This window comes from Pelophylax lessonae (assembly GCF_965119305.1).
Source record: "Pelophylax lessonae genome assembly, chromosome: 3".
In the NCBI taxonomy this organism is placed as follows: domain Eukaryota; kingdom Metazoa; phylum Chordata; class Amphibia; order Anura; family Ranidae; genus Pelophylax; species Pelophylax lessonae.
In genome coordinates this window covers 468,608,078-468,630,027 of record NC_138770.1, presented here as the reverse complement: position 1 = coordinate 468,630,027, position 21,950 = coordinate 468,608,078, and the positions used below count along the sequence as shown (strand labels likewise).

The 21,950-nt window shown below is 48.0% G+C and overlaps 1 protein-coding gene across 1 annotated transcript in view; it reads right to left on the bottom strand.

Annotated features, from left to right (window-relative positions):
• URB2 (URB2 ribosome biogenesis homolog) overlaps positions 1 to 21,950 on the bottom strand; it is a 183,032-nt gene that overhangs the window by 122,178 nt on the left and 38,904 nt on the right. Inside the window, exon 3 of the mRNA XM_082251818.1 lies at positions 13,913 to 14,089. Coding sequence (XP_082107944.1) covers positions 13,913 to 14,089 — 177 coding nt within the window. The remainder of the gene's footprint in view (positions 1 to 13,912; positions 14,090 to 21,950) is intronic.

Sequence of the window (21,950 nt, the reverse complement as noted above, 5' to 3'; positions counted from 1 at the left end):
AGCAACGGACGGAAGGACTTGCCTTCTGACACAGCCAGGGAATGAAGCCACCACAGCAGATCCATTCTGGTTGGGCAACTCAATGACACACTCAGATCCAAAGACTGAGGTAGTCTGTCCCACCTGGCCAGGATCTCCGCTTGAAGAGACCGTGTGTGAAACTGTGCAAAGGGTATCGCCTCGAAGGCCGATACCATCAACCCTAGGGACCGCATACAGGTCCTGAGTGATGAGGATGGCCTGTCCCTGAGGGACCCGATCTCGTCCTGTCCCCCGGCAAGAACACCTTTGCTTGAGCAGAGTTCAGAACCATTCCCAGATAGGGAAGACGAACCGAAGGAGACAGGGCCGACTTCTGGACATTGATGGTCCATCCGAACTCCTGGAGCTTCTGTACGTGGTAGACAGATCGCGCAGTAGGTCCTGGCGGACACTCAATCTTAATAGGAGATTGTCCAGATATCCCAAGACCGCAATGCCCTGAGCCATCAGCAGGCCTAGAACAGGCGTCAACACCTTTGTAAAGACCCTTGGAGCCGAAGCGAGACGGATAGGTAATGCCACAAACTGATAGTGGTCCTCCGCTATGGCGAACCGAAGGTACCTCTGGTGACCCTCGAAAATGGGGATGTGTAGGTACGCATCCTTCAGGTCTATAGAGGCCAGGAATTCCCCTGGACTCAGGGAGGCCACCACCGAACGGAGAGATTCCATACGGAACTTTCGAACGCGCACAAAGCGGTTCAGAGCTTTCAGGTCCAGAATAGGACGCACCTTGCCCTCCTTTCTGGGCACAGTGAACAGATTGGAATAAAACCCTCGAAACCTGTCCCGATGGCGATCAAATGATTTCCTGAACCCACCTGTCCGGAATTCGGAGCAGCCAAGGTTGGAGGAAACCGCGCAAAAGTCCCCCCGCCCCTGCAACGGGTGAGGGCGCCCCTGCAGGCGGAGGCGGATTGACCCGCCGTACCGGCATTGCCGGACTTCTGCTTGCCCGCCCAGGGCTTCTTCTGGCCACCTTGGCCCTTGAAGGGCTTGCCCTTGGTCTTATTCCAAAAGGCACGAAAGGACCCCTGGTTGGGTCGAGAAGCAGAACCCCGCTTGCCACGAAAGGACTTGTTCTTGGGGTTCTGGGGCAGTATGGTGCTCTTGCCCCCCGTGACGCCTTTCACCAAAGTATCCAACGCCTCGCCAAACAGGCGAGAACCAGCATAGGGAAACTGTTTTCCGTGATGTCTGGTCAGCCGACCAGCTCTTCAGCCAGATCAGCCGACGGTTAAGCACCGCAACACTAGATAGGCGTGCAACCAAAGGGGCCTCATTCAAGGCCGCATCGCACAAATACATGACTCCTTGGTGAATTTGATCCACCATATCCAACCTGGCAGGTGGGACAGAATCAGACACGAGGTTGCTCCTAAGCACCTTAGTCCAATCAGCCACCGCCTGAGCCACCAAAACGGACGCAAAAACAGGTTTGAGCAAGAAACCCGCCACCGTGTAGGAATGGCGGGCCAGAGACTCCAACCTCCTGTCCGTGGGATCCCAAAAAACCGGGGTCTCCTCAGTAGGAATGAAGGTAGCCTTGTTCAATACTGCCACAGTGTGATCCACCTGTGGAGGCACACACCATCGCGATTCTGTAGCCGGTGCAAAGGGATAAAGTAACTTAAACCGACTAAGTACCAGGAATGAACGTTTTAAAGTGCGCCACAGTTCATTAACAGTGTAATGAAACTCAGCGGGGCAGGGAAATACCTGCGCCGACTTGCGGGTCCTGTGTGTCCCAAATGATGACACAATGCCCGGAGGACTGGGCTCATCCTCCAAATGTAAAGTTTCCTTAACAGAAACAATCAACTCATCCATGGTCGCGCGTTCTTCAGGCGACCCCGGGGGAGAAACATCAACCCCCTCCACCTCCGCCTCCCCCTCAGACCCCAGCGGGTCTAAGGATGAGCGAGATCCTGAAAAGGGCACGCCTGCCGCAGCAGCCATATCACCATCTGAATCAGAGGAGAGAGATAATCTGGGCCTCTTCCTAGCAGCACGTTCAGCCCTCAGCACCTCCATTTTGGACACTAAGGACGCCACTACAGCGGCCAAATCAGGCATAACAGGGGCCACAGCAGGACTGTGGTCCCTCACCAGGGCTGGAGGAAATTTGCTATTCTGAGAATCCATTGCACGAGGTGAAAATAACAGTGCAAGAAAAGGGTACTGGCCCTTTAACACCGCTGCGGAGTGCGCAGCCCACCGCTATATTACAGTGACAAAAGACCCCCAATAGGAGAAGAAAACAGCCAGAAATGACAAAACAGAAGGTTATGGAAGAGACAGTCTGCAGAGCCCCACAGAGTGTTACCACCTAGATCGCTGCTTCAGAGGAAAAGGAAGTGAGGTCATGAGAGGCTGAACTATAAGCTGCAAAAGACCCAGGGAAAATGGCTGCCCATAGAACTGCATGGGAGACTTCGGGAAAATGGCCTCCGACATGTGCAGGGAACGATCGTTCTGCCCCACTCAAGATGGCGTCGGATGGCGCCAAAACAGCATGTAAATCATCTAATAGTGAAGCCAACATGCTTGCCCAAATTAAAGATTCCCCGCTGCGGCCGCCACACACACAAAGTCTGCACCCCCCAACACACACCGAAGTGACACAGGGGAAGGGGCCCCCACACAGATACACAGCACCACAGCGCATGTATAGAGAAGACCCCAACAGGGATCGCAATAGGGAGCCCCACACCGGCACAGACATGGGGGACACACAGCAACACAGGACTGCCACCCCAGACAGAGGCCCCACACAGAAGTACTTACCTGTACCAGATGGCGTGGGGTTCCTCTCAGAATGGAAGGTCGCTGTCCTCAACTGACAGGGAATGCCGTTTGCCAAGGACATTACACTGCATATCGCAGATTTGTCCAGTGAGGTAGCCACCTCACAGCTGCATCCACGCGGCGAGCAGGGATGGGTCGTTCATAATGCCAGGACGAACCATGGCTGAGCGCTCGATGGTGGGCTGGGGGTCCATCTGACCCTCTGCCCTGGAGAACCAGGGCGGTCAGTCCGAATCCCAGCTCCGCATGAATCCCTCTTCATCCGAAGAAACAACTAACACTAAAGCTGACAAAATAAACAGCTAGTACAAGAAGAAAAAACTGACATTTTTCAAAAGAAATCAAATAAAAAAGATTAGAAGGCGGAGACTGAAGCCCCAGCACAGGGAAAGCCTAATTACTCCTGACGCTAGTCAGAAAGAAACTGAGTTGGGAGTGGTCAATGCAGGGAGGTATTGACTAAGTGGGACAGCCCCCATGGGTGTGTAAATGCAAATGTCTTTGTTCTTTTGACTAAGTCTTATGCCTAACTACTTCTGCGGAGCGGAAGTCAATACCCAATAGTGATGACTTAGAGGTGGCGGCAACTGTCGGGAGGACGTAAGAGAAAAGGAAACGCTTTGGCCGAATGAGATGACTTGTGAGTGTAAAAGGGGACAGCTACATTTACAGCTGCCTCAGCAGCATCCTTCATTTTCAATGTTTTACGCACTGAAGTAATAAGTGTGTCCACCAGCGCCTTCTCATGCGCCGCAGTGGATGTTTAGGAGTCATCCTCACTATCAGACAGATCAGAGAGCATTGAGGCCGGGCCACGATGGCAGAGCCAGAGTCAGGATCTCACCAGAACGATGAACCAGGAGAGAGCGGAGAGGACCACCATCAATGAGGACCTGAGATCGCATACGCCAGGAGGGTATCAGGTGGGGAGATGTGCTCCTGAGACTCCATGGAGAAAAGGGGGTAACCACAGACCAAAATATTTTGGCACCGCCAGAAAACCCACCTAAACAGAGCCTGCACTGCAGCAGAGAAAGGGACACCCAACCAGGACTCACCACCCAATGGGAGAAGCACCAGATGTTCAAAGTGCAGAAAGCGTCCTGAGAGGAGGAAGCCCGGGAAACCACAAGGGAATGGAGGAGGGGCCAAGGAACAGTGTCTGCTGCCGCGTTGTTCCAAAATAATGGTCGCCGCTATGTGCCAGTGCATTACAGTAGCCTGGCCAACAAATGAAAAATGGCCGCTAGACCACAAGAAAATGGCCGCTCAGGAGAAGTCTACAGGCCCCAAAAACATGGCCGCCACACCCAAAGACCAAACCATGGTAATATGGTCGGCGTGCACTGCACCATGAGGCTCCCAGGAGATTGAGCTGATCCCTGTGGGAGCATGGGCCCACCACAGAAACAGAAAAAAGGGGGACAACTAGGTATGTGGACCCCAAAACGGTCCTATCGCTCGCCCCCATGGGAGAAAACACACCCGTCAGTGACCGGGCCAGCAGACCCTTACCGCGCCCCCGCAGTCCATAAAAGCTATCCACCACCCCCCCTTCCCTCAGCAGGTAGGCCTTTGGGCTGGAGGGGGGGGGGGTTGCTTTTATGGGCTGTGGGAGGAGCGGTAAGGGGACGGGCAGGGAGGAAGGGGGGAGAAGCCGGCAACCCACGGGAGGCCCATGTGGGAGGAAGTTAATACAGGGGTCCTTCCATCCCAGGCAGGGGGTACCCACATCAGCCCCACACCACGCCAGGGGGGAGGTGGAACAGTACTTACTGATCCACTCATGCAGGTACTGCTCCATACAGAACCCCTCACCACTGAAGTGGGGGGGCTGTCGACCAGGGGAACGCTGCGACTCGGACCAGGGGCCCGGTTCAATGCGACTCGCTGGCCAGCTCCTGTCCAGTGCGGCTATGTCCCGGCTGACCTAGCGAATAGCTGATGGTCTGCATGAACTCGATGGCTGGACTGGGGGGATCACTGGATCTAAATATCCAGCCCGTCACCAAGCCAGCAGTTGATTATAGATCTCCGCAGGAAAAATAACAGGAACAAAAAATCAATAAGGATGCAAAAAAAAAAAGTGCTAGATCCAAAGATCCCAGCAGGGAGCTAGGCCTCACTCCTGGGAGTACGCAGAAAATAACTGGAGGCCTATAGCAGAGAGGGGGATTTATACCAGCTAGGATTGCCCATAGGCGTAGCCAAGTTTTTTTTTTTCTTCTGCCTAGTGTCCTGCTCCTGTAGGAGGCAATATAACCCCATGGTTCTAAATATGGAGCGCTGTGTCCATCAATGAATGAAAGAGAAAACTGGATTTTTGACTTACCGTAAAATCGTTTTCTCTTAAGTTCATTGACGGACGCAGTTCTCTCTGATTCATATCAGTAGGGTTATACTGCCCCCTACAGGAGTAGGACACTAGGCAGAAAAAAGTTCTGGCTACGCCTATGGCCAGTCCCGGAGGGTACACCCTCTTTCTTCCTGCATAGGATGTCTGTTTTGTATCAAAGCAGTGTCAGAAAGTAACACCAACCCAACTCAAAATAGAGGGGCGGGTACTGCGTCAGTCAATGAACTTAAGAGAAAAGGATTTTACGGTAAGTCAAAAATCCAGTTTTCTCTATCGTTCATTCACGGACGCAGTTCTCTCTGATTCATATCAGTAGGGACATTCCAAAGCAGTGCCATAAAATGAGGGGTGGGAACAGCAGAAAAGAACAAGTCCCCAAGGCCAAACCCAGCCAACCAGGCAACATAGGACTCATCAGAACAAAAGATGAGGCCCACCTGAAAACAAACAGTAAACACCCTCAAGGAAGGCCAAAAGCCCTCCAAACAGCAGCCAGCAAAAAATCTTGCGGCCAAAAAGAGGCATCTGCAGATGCCAGCACATTCACCTCATAAAACATAGCAAAGGTGTGAACAAAAGTCTTATAATCTGAAGCACAGATGCCTGCATGACAAAAAGCCCAGGAAGCACTAGGCGCCCAAGTAGAAAGCGCCGAAACAGGGAAAGGTAGGACCTGACCCATAAATGAAGAAGCCTGCACCATGACTGTCTGATTCACCTGGAAACAGTCACAGCAGACACAGGCAGCCCTGTCCTTGGGCCATGTGAGCACAGAGAGTGAACCTGACTACGGGAAGACTCAGTAGTCGCCAAGTACCCCTCGAGTGCCTGAACTCCATTCAGAGTATGCAACGCACATTCCGTAGGATGAGGGGGCACAGGACACAGGATGGCAACACAACGGCCCCATGCAAGTGAACACTAGAAACCACTTTCGGAGGGAAGGACGGATCCGGACGAAGTACCACCTGGCCCCATGAACCAACAGATAGGGAGAATGACAGGACAATGTCGCCAGTGCCAACACCCTGTGTGCAGAGTGACAGCAACCAAGGCCACCTTCTGCAATAAGGTAAGCAGGGGATACCCACGATACTCACAAAAGAGGGTCTGGAAGAACCGACTGCACCAACCAAGGTCCCCAGTTGGTGACTGTGGTCGCACCGGAAGAACCAAGTGTTGCACCCCCTGGAAAAAGTTACGCACCAGGGAACGGGCGGCCAACGGGCTGTGGAATAAAAATTATCAAAGCCGAGCCCGACCCTTGACAGTACTCAAGGCCAACGTTTGATCAATCCCGCCGTTGAAGGAAGCCAAGATCTGGCCACTGAGCAAGAGCGAGGGGGAGTCCAAGAAGACTCACACCACGCAATACGCGACTTTCTCATATGATGAAAAAAATTATCATAGAAGATGCTTCACACGCTTTACGCAGGGTGGGAATCACCAAAGCAGACAACCCCACGTCCTTTGACACCTGGCTTACAACAGCCAAGCCAGCAAGCCGTCAAACGTAAAGCCGGACGGGAGATGCTCCCCGGAAAGAAGAAACCCAAGGATGCGTCAGCGGCAAGCCTGACCATGTCGGCCACAAGAATGACCAAAATCCCTGCCACCTCGATCCTGCAAAGGATTCTTGGCAGCAACAGGAGAGGAGGAAAGGCAGACAGCAGCCGAAACTGACCTCGGCCGATCCGCGAGCACTCTCGCACGACCATGCCGGCGTCAGCCTTGCACAGGTGAACACGCCAAACATCTCAGCATCGAACATGTTAAACCTAGCGAATATTCTTGCCCTTAACAGAACCCATGAGGCCACCATTGCACCCGCCACGACTTCTGCACTATCCTGTAGATGCGATGCCAACAGGCCCATGTCCGGAGTGCCCCCAAATGAAGGCACAACTGCTGGAACGACTCCGGGTGAAGGGACCATTGCCCTGCATCCAGGGCCTGTCAACTGAGGCAAACTGCCTACCAATCGTGTTGTTTCTCCCCTGGAAAGGGAACAGCCGATAGAGCCGGAACAAGGCCCACTTTTGGTGAATGACACAAGCCACGGTCGCGGCGTAGTCATTAAAAGTGCACCGGTCAGCTGCAGGTGCCCGATCCAGTGAACTAGACAAAGCTGGATCGCTCTCAGCCCCAGGACAATAAGCGGTAACCTGGATCCTCCAGGGACCATACTCCCGAAGCAGAAAACCTGCCGAGGACTCCTCCCCACCTGGACAAGCTTGTATCCGTGGTGACAATTGTCCATTAGACAGGTAGGAAGGATTTCAGAGCAAGACTCCCCGGGCACCCGGCCCAGCCGGATCCGCAAGTCCAGAGAGTTTGGATTCCAGTCGCCTTCGAGAAGGAGTGCCTCCTGGGGGATCCCCAGAGGGATTGAGCGAAAAGGACCGTGTTGAAAAACAACACCATCAGTCCCAGAACTTGCATGCAGGTTCAAAGGGAAGACCATGTGCGGAACAGCAAGTCTAAATTGCCAAGAGTTTTGACCCCGAAGGGAGAAACACCCTGACCGAGGACGAGTCCAAAGTCAGAATCAGAAAGTCCAGTCTCATGGAAAGGACCAGGGATGATTTCTGAAGGTTCGGACCCACCTGAACTCCACCAGAGTTCCCACGGTGACAACCAACTTCGTTGTCAGCACCGTAGGGGACTTCAAATGGAGAAGCAGAGCGGCCAGGAAACCAGGAGCCAGGACCGCCAGGACAGGAGCCAACACCGTCGTGAAGACCCTAGCAGCATAGGCGAGACCAAAAGGTAACGCCACAAACCAAGAGATCCTTCGTAGCTGTCCAGAACATAACGGGACGTGAAGGTAGGCAGCTTGAAGTCTATGGAGGCCAGGAAGCACCCTGATGTAGAGAAGCCATCGTGCGAACCAATACCAAATTAAATTTGTGATCTGCACGGAACCAACAAAGGACCAGTAGGTCCAGCTTGTTGAACCAGAGCCTGAACTGCCCCTCAGAGCGCCTGTAAACGATCCGGAGACAGCCGTACATTGGAAGGGAAAAACCTTACCGGAAATAACCGGATCGAAACTCGATCTTGCAACTGGACCGCATGACCTCCTAAACCTAGTCAGCATGGGATCCGGGCCAGCCGCAGGTCCTCGACCCCCTAGATGGGAGAGGAAGCACCTTCAGCCCGAGTAGGCCTTGCCCGCTGGTCTTGATAAAAAACCAAACCCATGTACGCCAGACCAGGGTCGTCTGGAACCCACACGGAAGTCAGGAAGGACTTTGCCACATCGACTGTCCCCGAGGGACGAAGAAACTGTCTGTGAGCCGAAAGGGAGGAACCCCCGACTGCGACGAAGGCCCTTACCCTTGACAGCCTGTGTAATCCAGGGCAGCGCCAAATAGGCGATCCCCCTGAAAAGGGAGATCCATTAAGACCTTCTTAGAAGTTTGATCCGCAGACGTAGACTGAACCACCACCAAAAACGACAAGGTGTTATACAAGGGAGCCTCGACCAGCGCGACATCGCAAACAAAATGCAGCCCCTGCGCCAGCTGGTCCAACAGCTCCCCCAGGGCAAGAGGGACATGCCCCACACCATATCGTGGTGTTGGGACTCCGCCCATCAGGCAGAGCCAGCGTGGCAAGGGCAAACAAGCACTGTTCCCAGTGCAGCTACGCCAGGGAGCACAGAGCGCAGGCACCAGCCCGCGCCATCCTATCCCCTAAGTCCTTAAAGGACGAGGATTCCCCCACCGGAATGACGGTAGTCCCATTCAGCTAGAGACCGTACGTCCACCAGAGGCAGAAACAGTTCCCTGTACCAGAGACTCCCCCAAAAGGGCAACGTCTAACGGCCGCTTAGACACCATTTTAGCGCACCTACCACCACCCCCCGGGCACAAATGCGTCCTGAACTGCCGAAAAGGCATAGACAGACAGTGGGGATCCGGAAGGCCCTGCGGCCTCCGTGAGGGGGTCACGTGGGAAAAAATGGTCCTCAGGGTCCATACTGAACCTGAGGAACCCGCCAGCAACTTTTAAAAAAAAAAATGTTTTTTTTTTTTTTTTAAACGGCCCCACAGCGTTACAGCGCCCCCCCCCCCAGAGGTCGGGCCCCCAAAGAGAGGGAGAGACCACCCTCAAGACTCACTGTCCTTCAGGCACTCCCACCGGCCTTCACTGCAAAAAATCTCCAGCAAAATGGCAGAAAACGGGTGTACCAAGATGGCCACCTCCATAGAAGCAGACAGAGGCTACAACAAAATGGCGGCCCCGCCCGAAAATCGCGGCAATCGGGGGCACCCAGGGGGACCCCCAAACGCCCATCAGCACCATCCACTTCAGGAGAACCCCAGCAAGGCCCCCCCCCAGCATTGAGCACCGCGGACAGCGAACTCGCCCGGCCCCCCATGCGGCCTGCACACTAGGCCCCAGGCTCAGGTAGGCCCAAACAGTCCCCCCACATGGGGGGGTAGGGGGGGTGGAGAGGAGGGGGGGGTCACAATAGGACAGAGGGAAACCCAGAAGTGTGAGGGTCCGACCGTCCCAGGGAGAGGGCCCGCGTCCACCCCAAAATCAGCCAGGGAAGGGGGGGGGATATTTACTCACCATACCAGGAACACAGGCGGGCACCATCTCATGACAGGAGCCCACGCCACCGGAGTAGGGGGGCTGTCAGCCAAATAGGAACGTTGCGACATCAGCCTCGACTCCGTCGTGTGCGTCCTGGCGAGACGTTTAACTTGCGGGGCCAGTCCCCGTCCAGTGGGACTATGTCATGGCCGACCCAGCGCAGAGCTAAGGCTTGCACGCCCTCGCTGGCCAGACTGGGGTGACCACTGGATATGGGGGTCCAGTCTGTCGCCCAGCCCGGCATAATTGTTTGAAGATCTCACAGGAAAAACCTTCCTGGAGAAAAAAAGGCTAGCTAAATAAATTCTACATAAAAAAATACTTTTATGTCAGGACCAGAGATCCCAGCAAGGAACTAGGTCCTTACTCCTTACTAGGCAGAAAAAAAACTGACATCCTATGCAGAAAGAGAGAGGGTGTACCCTCCGGGACTGCCCATAGGCGTAGCCAGAACTTTTTCCTGCCTAGTGTCCTACTCCTGTAGGGGGCAGTATAACCCTACTGATATGAATCAGAGAGAACTGCGTCCGTCAATGAACGATAGAAACAGCATTTTTGCTTGCACATGATTGGATAATAGAAATCAGCAGAGCTTCCCCTCATTTCAGATCTTCCCCTCAGATCTACAGCGACTTCACTTCCATATAAGGAAATCAAGGACTCAAAAATTCAAAATGAATGACAGATTGCAAAAGATAGAAGGACGAACCCAAAAAAATTCTTCAAATATATTAATATTAAAAAAGGTTAGGTCTGAGCATGTAGGCCCTTTACAAAATAATCAGGAGTGGGTGACTGGGGGCAAAGAGTAGGCAAATTTAATAAATACTTTCTTCAGCTCTGTGTATACAAAGGAGCATGGGGGAGCTCATGACCATAATGAAGATGGTATTGACACAGCCCCAAATGATCCAAAATGACTCAAAAGCCATATGGTCCAGAAATATTTAGACAGAATAAGGGTGGATAAAGCTCCTGGACCAGATGACATCCACCCACGCATCCTAAAATAATTGAGCGCTGTAATTTCAAAGCCTTGGTTTCTCATTTTTAGGGACTCGTTAAGGACTAGAACAGTACCACTGGATTGGCGTAGGCCCAATGTGTTGCCTATATTTAAAAAGGGATAAAAGTCTTTGCCAAGTAACTTTAGACCTGTTAGTTTAACTTCTATAGTCGGGAAGATACTGGAGAGTTTAATAAACTACCACATAGATGAGTTCTTGCTGGAAAATAATATTTTAAGCAACAGACAGCATGGATTCATGAAAGACAGAAGTTGTCAAACAAACCTGATTTCTTTTTATGAGGAGGTAAGAAAACCTTGGACAGAGGGGTGGCTGTGGACGTAGTATACTTGGATTTTGCAAAAGCGTTTGACACAGTTCCCCACACACGGCCAATGGGTAAGGTAAAGTCTACTGGCTTGGAAAGATCAGTTTGTAAATGAATAGAAAATTGGCTAAAAGATAGAATTCAGAGAGTAGCGGTTAATGATTCTTACTCGGAATGGTCTAAGGTTATCAGTGGTGTACCCCAAGGTTCAGTGTTGGGACTCTTACTTTTTAATATATTTATAAATAATATAGGGTCTGGGATTAAAAGTACCATTTCAGTCTTTGCAGATGACACCAAGCTTTGCAGTGGAAAAACTTCCATACAGGATGTCTCCAACTTACAAGCTGACCTCAATGCACTGTTTCATTGGGCAGCTATGTGGCAAATGAGGTTTAATGTTGATAAATGTAAAGCTATGCACTTGGGGGCTAAGAATATGCATGCATCATACATACTAGGGGGAGTATAACTGTGGGTATCCATAGCAAAGAAGGATCTGGGTGTTCTGGTAGATCCTAAGCTTAATAATTGCATGCAATGCCAAGCTGCAGTTTCCAAAGCAAGCAAAGTCCTTTCTTGTATTAACAGAGGCATGGACTCCAGAGAGAGAGATATCATTTTGCCCCTGTACAAATCATTAGTAAGACCTCATCTGGAATATGCAGTTTAGGGAACTGGAGAAAGTGCAGAGAAGGGCAACCAAACTGATAAAAGGCATGGAGGAGCTTCGTTATGAGAAAAGATTAGAGGAACTGAATTAAAGGGGGGAAATTATCAACATGTATAAATACATAAGGGGTCTATATAGTGAACTTGGTGTTGAGCTATTCACTTTAAGGTCAACACAGAGGACAAGGGGGTGTACATAATATAAATGGGTACTAATATTTATAGGTAAAGTTGATCCAGGGAATATCCAATTGCCTCTCGGGGGATCAGGAAGGAATTTTTTCCCCTGCTGTAGCAAATTGGATCATGCTTTGCTGGGTTTTTTTAGCCTTCCTCTGGTTCAACTGCGGGTATAGGATTGTGTATATGGGATTGTATGGTTGGGTTTTCTTTACTGTTTTTTGTTTTTTATTGGTTGAGCCAGATGGACTTGTGTCTTTTTTTCAACCTGACTAACTGTAACTACTATGTAACTATGTACACTTGCAGTACACAGTGGATTTGCCTTTAGTAAATCAACCCCTATGTGCTGATGTCCTAGGGGACTGTTGCATACACAAAGGTTTCTAACCAGCCTGCTAATAAACAGCTCTTTTCATATTTAACAAAAATTTGCATTAGTAAATGTACAGCCATGGCAAAATGCTTTGAGAATGACACAAATATAAATTTTCAAGTCTGCTGCCTCAGTGTTTTTAGATCTTTTTGTCAGACATTACTATGGTATACTTAAGTATAAATACAAGCAATTTCATAAGCGTCAAAGGTTTTGTTGACAATTACATAACAATACGTTTATGCAAAGAGTCAATATTTGCAGTGTTGACCCTTCTCTTTCAGGACCTCCGCAATTTGCCCTGGCATGCTGTCAATCAACTGGATCACATCCTAACTGTTGGCAGCCAATTCTTGCATAATCAATGCTTGGGAGTTTGTCAGAATTTGTGGGGGTTTTTTGTTTACCCACCTCTTGAGGACTGAGCATAAGTTCTCAATGGGATTAAGGTCTGGGAAATTTCCTGGCAATGGACCCAAAATGTCAATGTTTTGTTTTGTTATGGGAAGGTGCTTCATTATGCTGAAAAAGGCATTGTTCGTCACCAAACTGTTCCTGGATGGTTGGGAGACGTTACTCTTGGTGTATGTCTTTGTACCATTCTTTATTCATGGCTGTGTTCTTAGGCAAAATTATGAGTGAGCCCACTCCCTTGGCTGAGAAGCAACCAAACACATAAATGGTCTCAGGATGCTTTACTGTTGGCATGACACAGAACTGATAGTAGCGCTCACCTTTTCTTCTGCGGACAAGGTTTTTCTGGATGCCCCAAACAATCGGAAAGGGGATTCGTCAAAGAAAATTACTTTACCTCAGTCCTCAGCAGTCTAATCCCTGTACCTTTTACAGAATATCAGTCTGTCCCTGATGTTTTTCCTGGAGAGAAGTGGCTTCTTTGCTGCCCTTCTTGACACCAGGCCATCCTCCAAAAGTCTTAACCTCACTGTGCGTGCAGATGCACTCATACCTGACTGCTGCCATTCCTGAGCAAGGTCTGTACTGGTGGTGCCCTGATCCCACAGCTGAATCAACTGTAGGAGACGGTCCTGGCACTTGCTGGACTTTCTTGGGCGCCCTAAAGCCTTCTTTACAAGTGCAGTGGAAATGTTTTTTTATGGGATTAAGTTATTTTTCATGGCAAAGAGGGACTTTGCAAATAATTGCAATTCATCTGATCACTTCATAACATTCTGGAGTATATGCAAATTGCCATAATAAAACCTTAGAGAGCAGACTTTGTATAAACTAGTATTTATGTAATTCTCAAATCTTTTGATCGTGGCTGTATATACGATTGTTTTAATGACATTGTACTGAAATCTCTCTCAAGAGCTCATACTGATTAGAATCATTCAGTATTCCTTGTAAACCACTGTGGAATATGTCAGTGTCATATAAACCAGTAAATTAAATATATTAGTATTTTTGTGGGTAACTATACTTTTTCCTTGTGTGAATAATGGTATTGCTAACCATCAGTGTCCACTATTTAGCCAATAAATGTAGACATTGTGACTCATTTTTCTCTTACATACCTGTGCAATAGCAAAGCGAAGTTTCACACTCTTTCCCTCTTTTATTAGACATTCCAACCTTTTACTGCGTAAAATGCTGTCCAGAAGAGACCAGAGCTTCTGCTGAACATCTCCTTCCAGATTCAGTTTCTTGGAATGAAATCCAACCAAAGCATGGCAGACCCAGTCAAGTAAGACCTGTAAAAATGATTATAATATAGGATATACTGCAGGATACCACTGTTTATCACACTAAAATGTCCCTTGGCACAGACAGGTACATGCCACACATCTTAGAACAACATTTTTATATGGGAGCAGGGTGTGTGAATACTACATTTCTCAGATTACCCATTAGACCATGGCACAGTGTTGTCTATTCCACGTAGGATAGGAATCAAAACAAGGGGCTGCCTGATATTGGTGTGCTAAGCTGACAGCAATATGGGGGTAGGATCTACTTAAGTGATTAGGGTATGAGTGCCCAGAGAAAAAACATATTTGTCTAAGGTGTTCAAAGTATCAGTATCATGATAAACAGCGAGTATTGAGGTTTGGGGGATAGGGTAGGGAGAGGTAAGGGGGGGATGGTGAGGTGTCAAAAAGGGAAGGAGCAGGGTTTCTGGAAGAGGGCCACAGGAGAATTTAGTAGATGGCAGGGTCAGATGAACAAACTGTTTACAGGCATGTGTAGACTTAAGTCTTAAGAATAGCATTCATGCTTTTTTTGTATGTGTAGCACCCTCCTAGATAGGTGCTAGAGTGTGAGTATAGTTTTGGCTTTGTGGTGGGTAGGAAAGTGCGCTGATTCAATATAGGGTGTGCTGCTACCTTAGAGTGTATGTTGTAGAATAGGTAAAGAAATCAGGTGCGCTGCCCTAGTGCATATGTGCAACATACAAAATGATGTAAACAAATAAACCAAAAATGCAATAATAATGCAAAAAAATGAAAACGTATGCAAATCGTGTAAAACAAAAAATGTCCAGAAGGTGACTAGTGATACACCAATGTGCAATAAACGTTCATATTATAAGTCCATAAATAAAGTGCAAAAAATGGTGACAAAAACTTCCAGCTTGGGGAAAGGTGAACTGTGATTGGAAGGTGCAAAGTCCCACCACCAGCTTGGCCTCTTACCAGAAGTTAAACGTTAAGGGCATATATGAATATGACCGCTCCAAAGGTCATGCAGCCAGGTAGAAAAGTTCCCAGAAATACAGAAGGCACTCTGACACACTCGTGCTCCCTAGACTCTTACCGGACAAAAGCCAAACAAGAAGCCTGGTTCTATGGTGATGAGTGGTCCTGCCGGGGGTTACTGGACTCTAGGATGGCTGATGTAGTTGCTTGTGTCCAAGAGGAACAGACCCAGTCAGAAAGCCTGACGAAAGAAGATCCTGCCAAAGGTGGCTAGACTCTGATTGGCTGCTGTAACTCCTTAGTCTGGTCGACCTCAATAATAGGGGACACAACAGAGGGGACCGCAATGGTGCATTACCAACAGTAGATTTTTATTAAAACAAGTGGTTGCACTTACAGTTGTGAAGACAATAATATCGAGTTCCCTCACGGAGGAGCTGTATGGCGGGGTCCGCCTGCAGTGCGGACCGCTGCCTGGTCTAGATGTGATGACGCGGCGGCGCCTCCTCTCTGACGCGTTTCTCCCGATAGGGCATCCACTTAGATAGGAGGTAGAGCCAGCGCCATCACTACCGCCATTATATATGCCCTGTAGCAAGTACTTCCGGGGTTCGGGACCCTCCCCTTCTTACCTGTAGACTGGCCACTTATCATACTCTTTAATAGCAAAGTCCAAATCAACCAAAAGGGGATAAGGGGACTCTTGGGCATCACCAAATATTGTTATGATGTGTGGTTACAGTCTGGAAGGTCGGGATGTCCACCGGAAGTACTTGCTTTGTTTACTTCCTGTCGTCTCATATCTATGATGCTGCTTCCTGTGCTGATGACAAGGGCATTTCCTGTGTAAGCAGGAAATGATGCTGCTTCCTGTGCTGATGACAAGGGCATTTCCTGTGTAAGCAGAGTATGTATTCCTCTCCCCCACAGGCATAACAGCCAATAGGAAGAGGAAGCGGACGATCTCCACCTACTACTTAATATACAGAATATTGTTATGCCGCATATCTTCTACAAACTTTCATATCATTGCAGCGAAATAGATAGGAGCCTTGAGGAACATTGAAAAAACATTAAAAACATACAAACTTTTAATTCTATTGAATTGACCGGGCTACTTAACCCTTTCTAGTGTATGATGGTGTATAATGCTTTTATAAAAAATCATAAAAAAGCTGTGGGGTAACTACTAAGCTTCCCGCCAGCTTGGGTGTATTAAAACACGAAATTCTGAAAGAAAAATGAATAAAAATTCCTACCAAAAGTGGAATTGGAATTAAAATAGTATACTCAAAAAATAAAATAAAATCAAAATTAAAAAGGAGGAAAAAGTTTTTTGATTTGAATTTCTTCAAAACTAGCTATTAGAATGTGGAAGAAGATCCTAGTCACAAATGTTGTAGCTCCATGCAGAGACCCACACACTTCTAACTAATAGAGGAAACATGAAGGAAATGGGTCAAATTTCCAGTAAAGGGAGCATGGGACATAAATGTCAGCTGTTATTAATAAACGCATTTATGTCCCATTCAATGTTGTGTCCTAGGGGCTTGTAACTTCTGAGCTCATAGATCCAGAAGGTTTCCCTTCTGGAAATTGCTCTTTTCATATTACTCCCCCGCCAGTGGGGTTGATACTTCTCGATTACAATAATCTTCAGTTTGCCCGGATTTTTATGGTGGTGGGTGGCAAAATGTTTCGAAAGACTGTGACCAGGGAAACCTTTCCGAATATTGGCCAGATGTTCGCCTATTCGGATGTTGGCAGTCCAATCTCTTAGCATTCTACGAGGAGGTAAGCTGTGAGCTAGATAGGGGGAGACCAGTGGATGTGGTGTACTTGGATTTCGCTAAGGCGTTTGATACAGTTCCCCACAAGCGCTTAATTTATAAAATAAGGTCTGCAGGTATCGACAGCAGGGTTTGCTCTTGGATACGGAATTGGCTAAAAGGCCGTGTCCAAAGGGTAGTAATAAACAGCGCATACTCAGACTGGTCTGAGGTAGTAAGCGGGGTGCCCCAGGGCTCAGTCCTGGGACCAACCTTGTTCAATTTATTCATAAACAGCATTGAGGACGGGATCAGTAGTTCGTTATCAGTTTTTGCAGATGACACAAAATTGGCCAGGGCAATAACTGCACAGCATGAAGCAGATATCCTACAGAATGACCTGGACAAAATTACCGAGTGGGCAACGACATGGCAAATGAGGTTTAATGTGGAGAAGTGTAAGGTTTTGCACTTGGGGACCAAAAACATAAAAACACAATACACGTTAGGAGGGGAACCCTTGGGGGAATCAAAAATGGAGAAGGATCTGGGAGTCTTAGTTGATGATAGATTAGGCAACAGCATGCAATGCCAAGTGGCAGCTTCCAAAGCCAACAGAATATTAGCATGCATAAAGAAAGGGATGTATTCCAGAGATAAGACTATAATCCTTCCACTTTATAAAACTCTGGTCCGACCGCATCTGGAGTATTCTGTCCAGTTCTGGTCGCCAGTCCTCAGGAGGGATGTGTTGGAGCTGGAGAAAGTCCAGAGAAGGGCAACTAAACTGATTAGGGGGTTGGAGGACCTTACCTATGAAGAGCGGCTGCAATCGCTCGATTTATTTTCCCTGGAGAAAAGACGTCTGAGAGGGGACATGATAGCAATTTATAAATATCTTAATGGGGATCTCAGCTTAGAAGAAAAGCTGTTCATTCGAAGGAATTGCATGAGGACTCGAGGACATACAATGCGATTAGAGGAGAAGCGTTTTAACCTCAGGCAACGTGGGGGGTTCTTTACTGTTAGGGCTACAAGATTGTGGAATTGTCTACCACAAGAGGTGGTTTCTGCGGGTAGTATGGTGACTTTCAAAAGACTCTTAGACTTACATCTCAAGGATCAGGAGATTGAGGGCTATGTTAGATGATTACAGTCACACACACCTACACAGGTTGAACTGGATGGACTATTGTCTTTATTCAACCTCACCTACTATGTAACTATGTAACTAATCGTCCTCCCCACATATTGCTTCCCACATTCACAGGTGACCAGATACACTACCCCTTTGGTGTGACAGGTGATAAAATCCCTAATGGGGTAGCTCTTTCCTGTGGTGGTAGAGGTAAATTGCTTGGTCTTAATGGTAGTAGCATTTAGACAGATATTACACCTCCGGCACGGGAAGTATCCTTGAAGGTTAGGGAAAAATTTAGGAGTTGCAGGTTTTTCAACGGGATTCCTAGCTATAATTTGTTTTAGGTTCTTAGCCTTTCGGTAGATCATTGTTGGTTTGGATGGAAGCGAAGGACCCAATAACGGATCTTGTTGTAAGATTCCCCAGTGCTTCCGAAATATGTGATTCAGCCATCGATAGTGGCTGGAGAATTGAGTTGTGAAGGCAAACTCAAATTTTCCCATAGCATCTTTTGATTTATCTTTCTCCCTAGGGACAGATAATTCGGATTGTTTGAGAGTTGCAATTTCACGTATCTCTCCTTCTAATTCATTCCGGTCATATCCCTTCTCAATAAACCGATTCTTCAAAAGCTGAGCTTGTGTTTTGAAGTCTTCATCTTCCGTACAGTTGCGTCTAATTCTCCTGAATTGCCCTTTGGGCACAGATTTTAACCACATGGGGTGATGGCAACTGTCGATGGAGATGAAGCCATTTCGGTCTGTCGGTTTTTGGTATGAGCTGGTAATGAATCTTTCTCCTTTCCTCCATATCACAAGGTCAAGGTAGCTTATAGAGGTGGTACTCCATTGGTAGGAGAAACGTATACCCCAGTTGTTGCAATTTAGCTTCCCCATGAACTGGTGTAAGCTTGCTTCCTCTCCTTTCCATATGATTAGGGCGTCGTCAATGTAACGCCGCCACATCACTAGCTCGTTAGTTTTCTCCGCGAAGATGTTCCTATTTTCCCATAGAGCCATGAACAGGTTGGCGAGGCTGGGGGCAAATTTGGCCCCCATAGCCACGCCAGTCCGCTGTAGGTAAAATTGTTTATGGTAAAAATAGTTGTGTTCCATACCAAATTGGAGAAGTTCTAAAATGAATTTCTTCTGATTTAACGGGATGTGATAATCTTGGTCTAAAAAGGTGCTGACAGCCTCGTAGCCTAACTCGTGGGGAATAACGGTATATAATGAGGCCACGTCGGCTGTGACCATTATCACATTCCCTGGAACTTGGAGTTCAGTGATCTCTTGGATACACTGGGTGGTATCCTTCAGGAACGCCGGTGTCTCCTGAACTAACGGCTGGAGGAAATGGTCCACATACTTCCCTATCCGGGATGTAACCGAGTCAATGCCACTAACTATCGGTCTCCCCGGTGGCTTTATGAGGCTCTTGTGGACCTTTGGTAGGTAGTATATGGTAGGAATTCGAGGTGCAAGAGGTATTAGGTGTTCTTTCTCCTTTTTACTTAAAATACCATCCTTATGACCTTTGGACACAATGCGTTCTAACTGCTTTTTATAGCTCCAGGTAGGGTCCTTCTTTAGGATTTCATACGTCCTTCTATCAGACAACAAATTGTCCATTTCCTCCATGTAGTCCTCTTTCTTTAATAGGACTGTACCCCCGCCTTTGTCCGCTGGGCGGATCACCAAATCCTTTTTATCACATAGAGCTTTAATACCATTCCATAGATCTTTTTGTGGTTTAATGGAAGCATCTTTTTGTTCCAACTCCTTGAGAATAACATCTCTGAAGATCTTGATATGGTGGCTGGATTTCCCAGGGGGGTTAAAGAGGGAAGCATTCCTCAGATTAGTAGGTATACATGTAGGCTGTTTGTAAGAAACATAGTTTCTCTCGTGGGCCTTGTCGAGGAAATGACGTTTGATGTTGAGTTTTCTAATATATTTGTGTACGTCCAAAAACGTCTCGAACTTGTTTAAGGATTTTTTGGGGGCAAATTTCAATCCTTTCCCCAGAGTCTGTTTTTCTGAGCTGGTAAGGTCAATCCCACTCAGATTGAAGATGCCTCCTGCCTCTATTTGTTCTTTTTTCTTGGACGTTCCTCCCCTGCAGCCCCTGGTCGTTTTTTTCTTTTGGCTTTGGCAGAGCCCCGGCCTAAAAAACCCAGCGGTTTGGTGCTGATGGGGGTTTGCGATTGCTCTGGGTACTCATTTATCCATTCCTCCTCCTCATCTTGGTTGTCCCTAAGAGACTCATACCTATTTTCCACAGGAGGGTAAAAATTCCTCGGGGTTTGAGGGGTTGCTGGGTAATAATCAGAATGCTCCCTGGGATCTCTTCTTGGAGATCTGGACCTGGATCTTCTATAGTATCCTTCATAGTCTGACTCCCTTCTCCTTCTTTCTCCCCTAGGGTGTTCGTATGCGGCATTCTCATACCTATTCCTACTTTCATCTTTTCTGGACTTCCTTTTGGGCTGATGTCCAGATGGCTGTTCTCTCAGGGGTTTAAATTTCTTGATATTGTTACTGGGACCTTTCCGCTCTGTATCCCTCTTTAGGGAAGTCCCTGAAGTAACATTCCCACTGGTGCTTGCGACTGGTTCAGCAATGCTGATTTGTCTTGACCTTTCTTCCGCCACTTCCATTTCTGAAGGGTTGGTAACAGCTCCTTCAGTTGGAGTTTCGGATACTAAATTAAGTTCCCATTTGAAGACTTTAGACGTATTATAGTCTTCCAGGTCCCGGAAATATTTTTTCCTCTTTTTAATTTTCTATTCTTCTTCTTCCATAGCGAGAATTTCTCTTAACTCTTGATTGTAAACCTTATATGCTTCCTCTTGCATAAAGGGAGTTAGTTTCTCTTTGATCTCTAGAATCTCTTTATTTAGCCTAATAACTTTTTTCCTCCTCTTGTCAATTAAAAAATTTAAAAGACTCATCCCAGCTCCGTTGAAAAATTGGAACCATTCTTGGATCTCAGGTTCTCAGGTTGCCTGTGGGGGAGAGGAATACATACTCTGCTTACACAGGAAATGCCCTTGTCATCAGCACAGGAAGCAGCATCATTTCCTGCTTACACAGGAAATGCCCTTGTCATCAGCACAGGAAGCAGCATCATAGATATGAGACGACAGGAAGTAAACAAAGCAAGTACTTCCGGTGGACATCCCGACCTTCCAGACTGTAACCACACATCATAACAATATTTGGTGATGCCCAAGAGTCCCCTTATCCCCTTTTGGTTGATTTGGACTTTGCTATTAAAGAGTATGATAAGTGGCCAGTCTACAGGTAAGAAGGGGAGGGTCCCGAACCCCGGAAGTACTTGCTACAGGGCATATATAATGGCGGTAGTGATGGCGCTGGCTCTACCTCCTATCTAAGTGGATGCCCTATCGGGAGAAACGCGTCAGAGAGGAGGCGCCGCCGCGTCATCACATCTAGACCAGGCAGCGGTCCGCACTGCAGGCGGACCCCGCCATACAGCTCCTCCGTGAGGGAACTCGATATTATTGCCTTCACAACTGTAAGTGCAACCACTTGTTTTAATAAAAATCTACTGTTGGTAATGCACCATTGCGGTCCCCTCTGTTGTGTCCCCTATTATTGAGGTCGACCAGACTAAGGAGTTACAGCAGCCAATCAGAGTCTAGCCACCTTTGGCAGGATCTTCTTTCGTCAGGCTTTCTGACTGGGTCTGTTCCTCTTGGACACAAGCAACTACATCAGCCATCCTAGAGTCCAGTAACCCCCGGCAGGACCACTCATCACCATAGAACCAGGCTTCTTGTTTGGCTTTTGTCCGGTAAGAGTCTAGGGAGCACGAGTGTGTCAGAGTGCCTTCTGTATTTCTGGGAACTTTTCTACCTGGCTGCATGACCTTTGGAGCGGTCATATTCATATATGCCCTTAACGTTTAACTTCTGGTAAGAGGCCAAGCTGGTGGTGGGACTTTGCACCTTCCAATCACAGTTCACCTTTCCCCAAGCTGG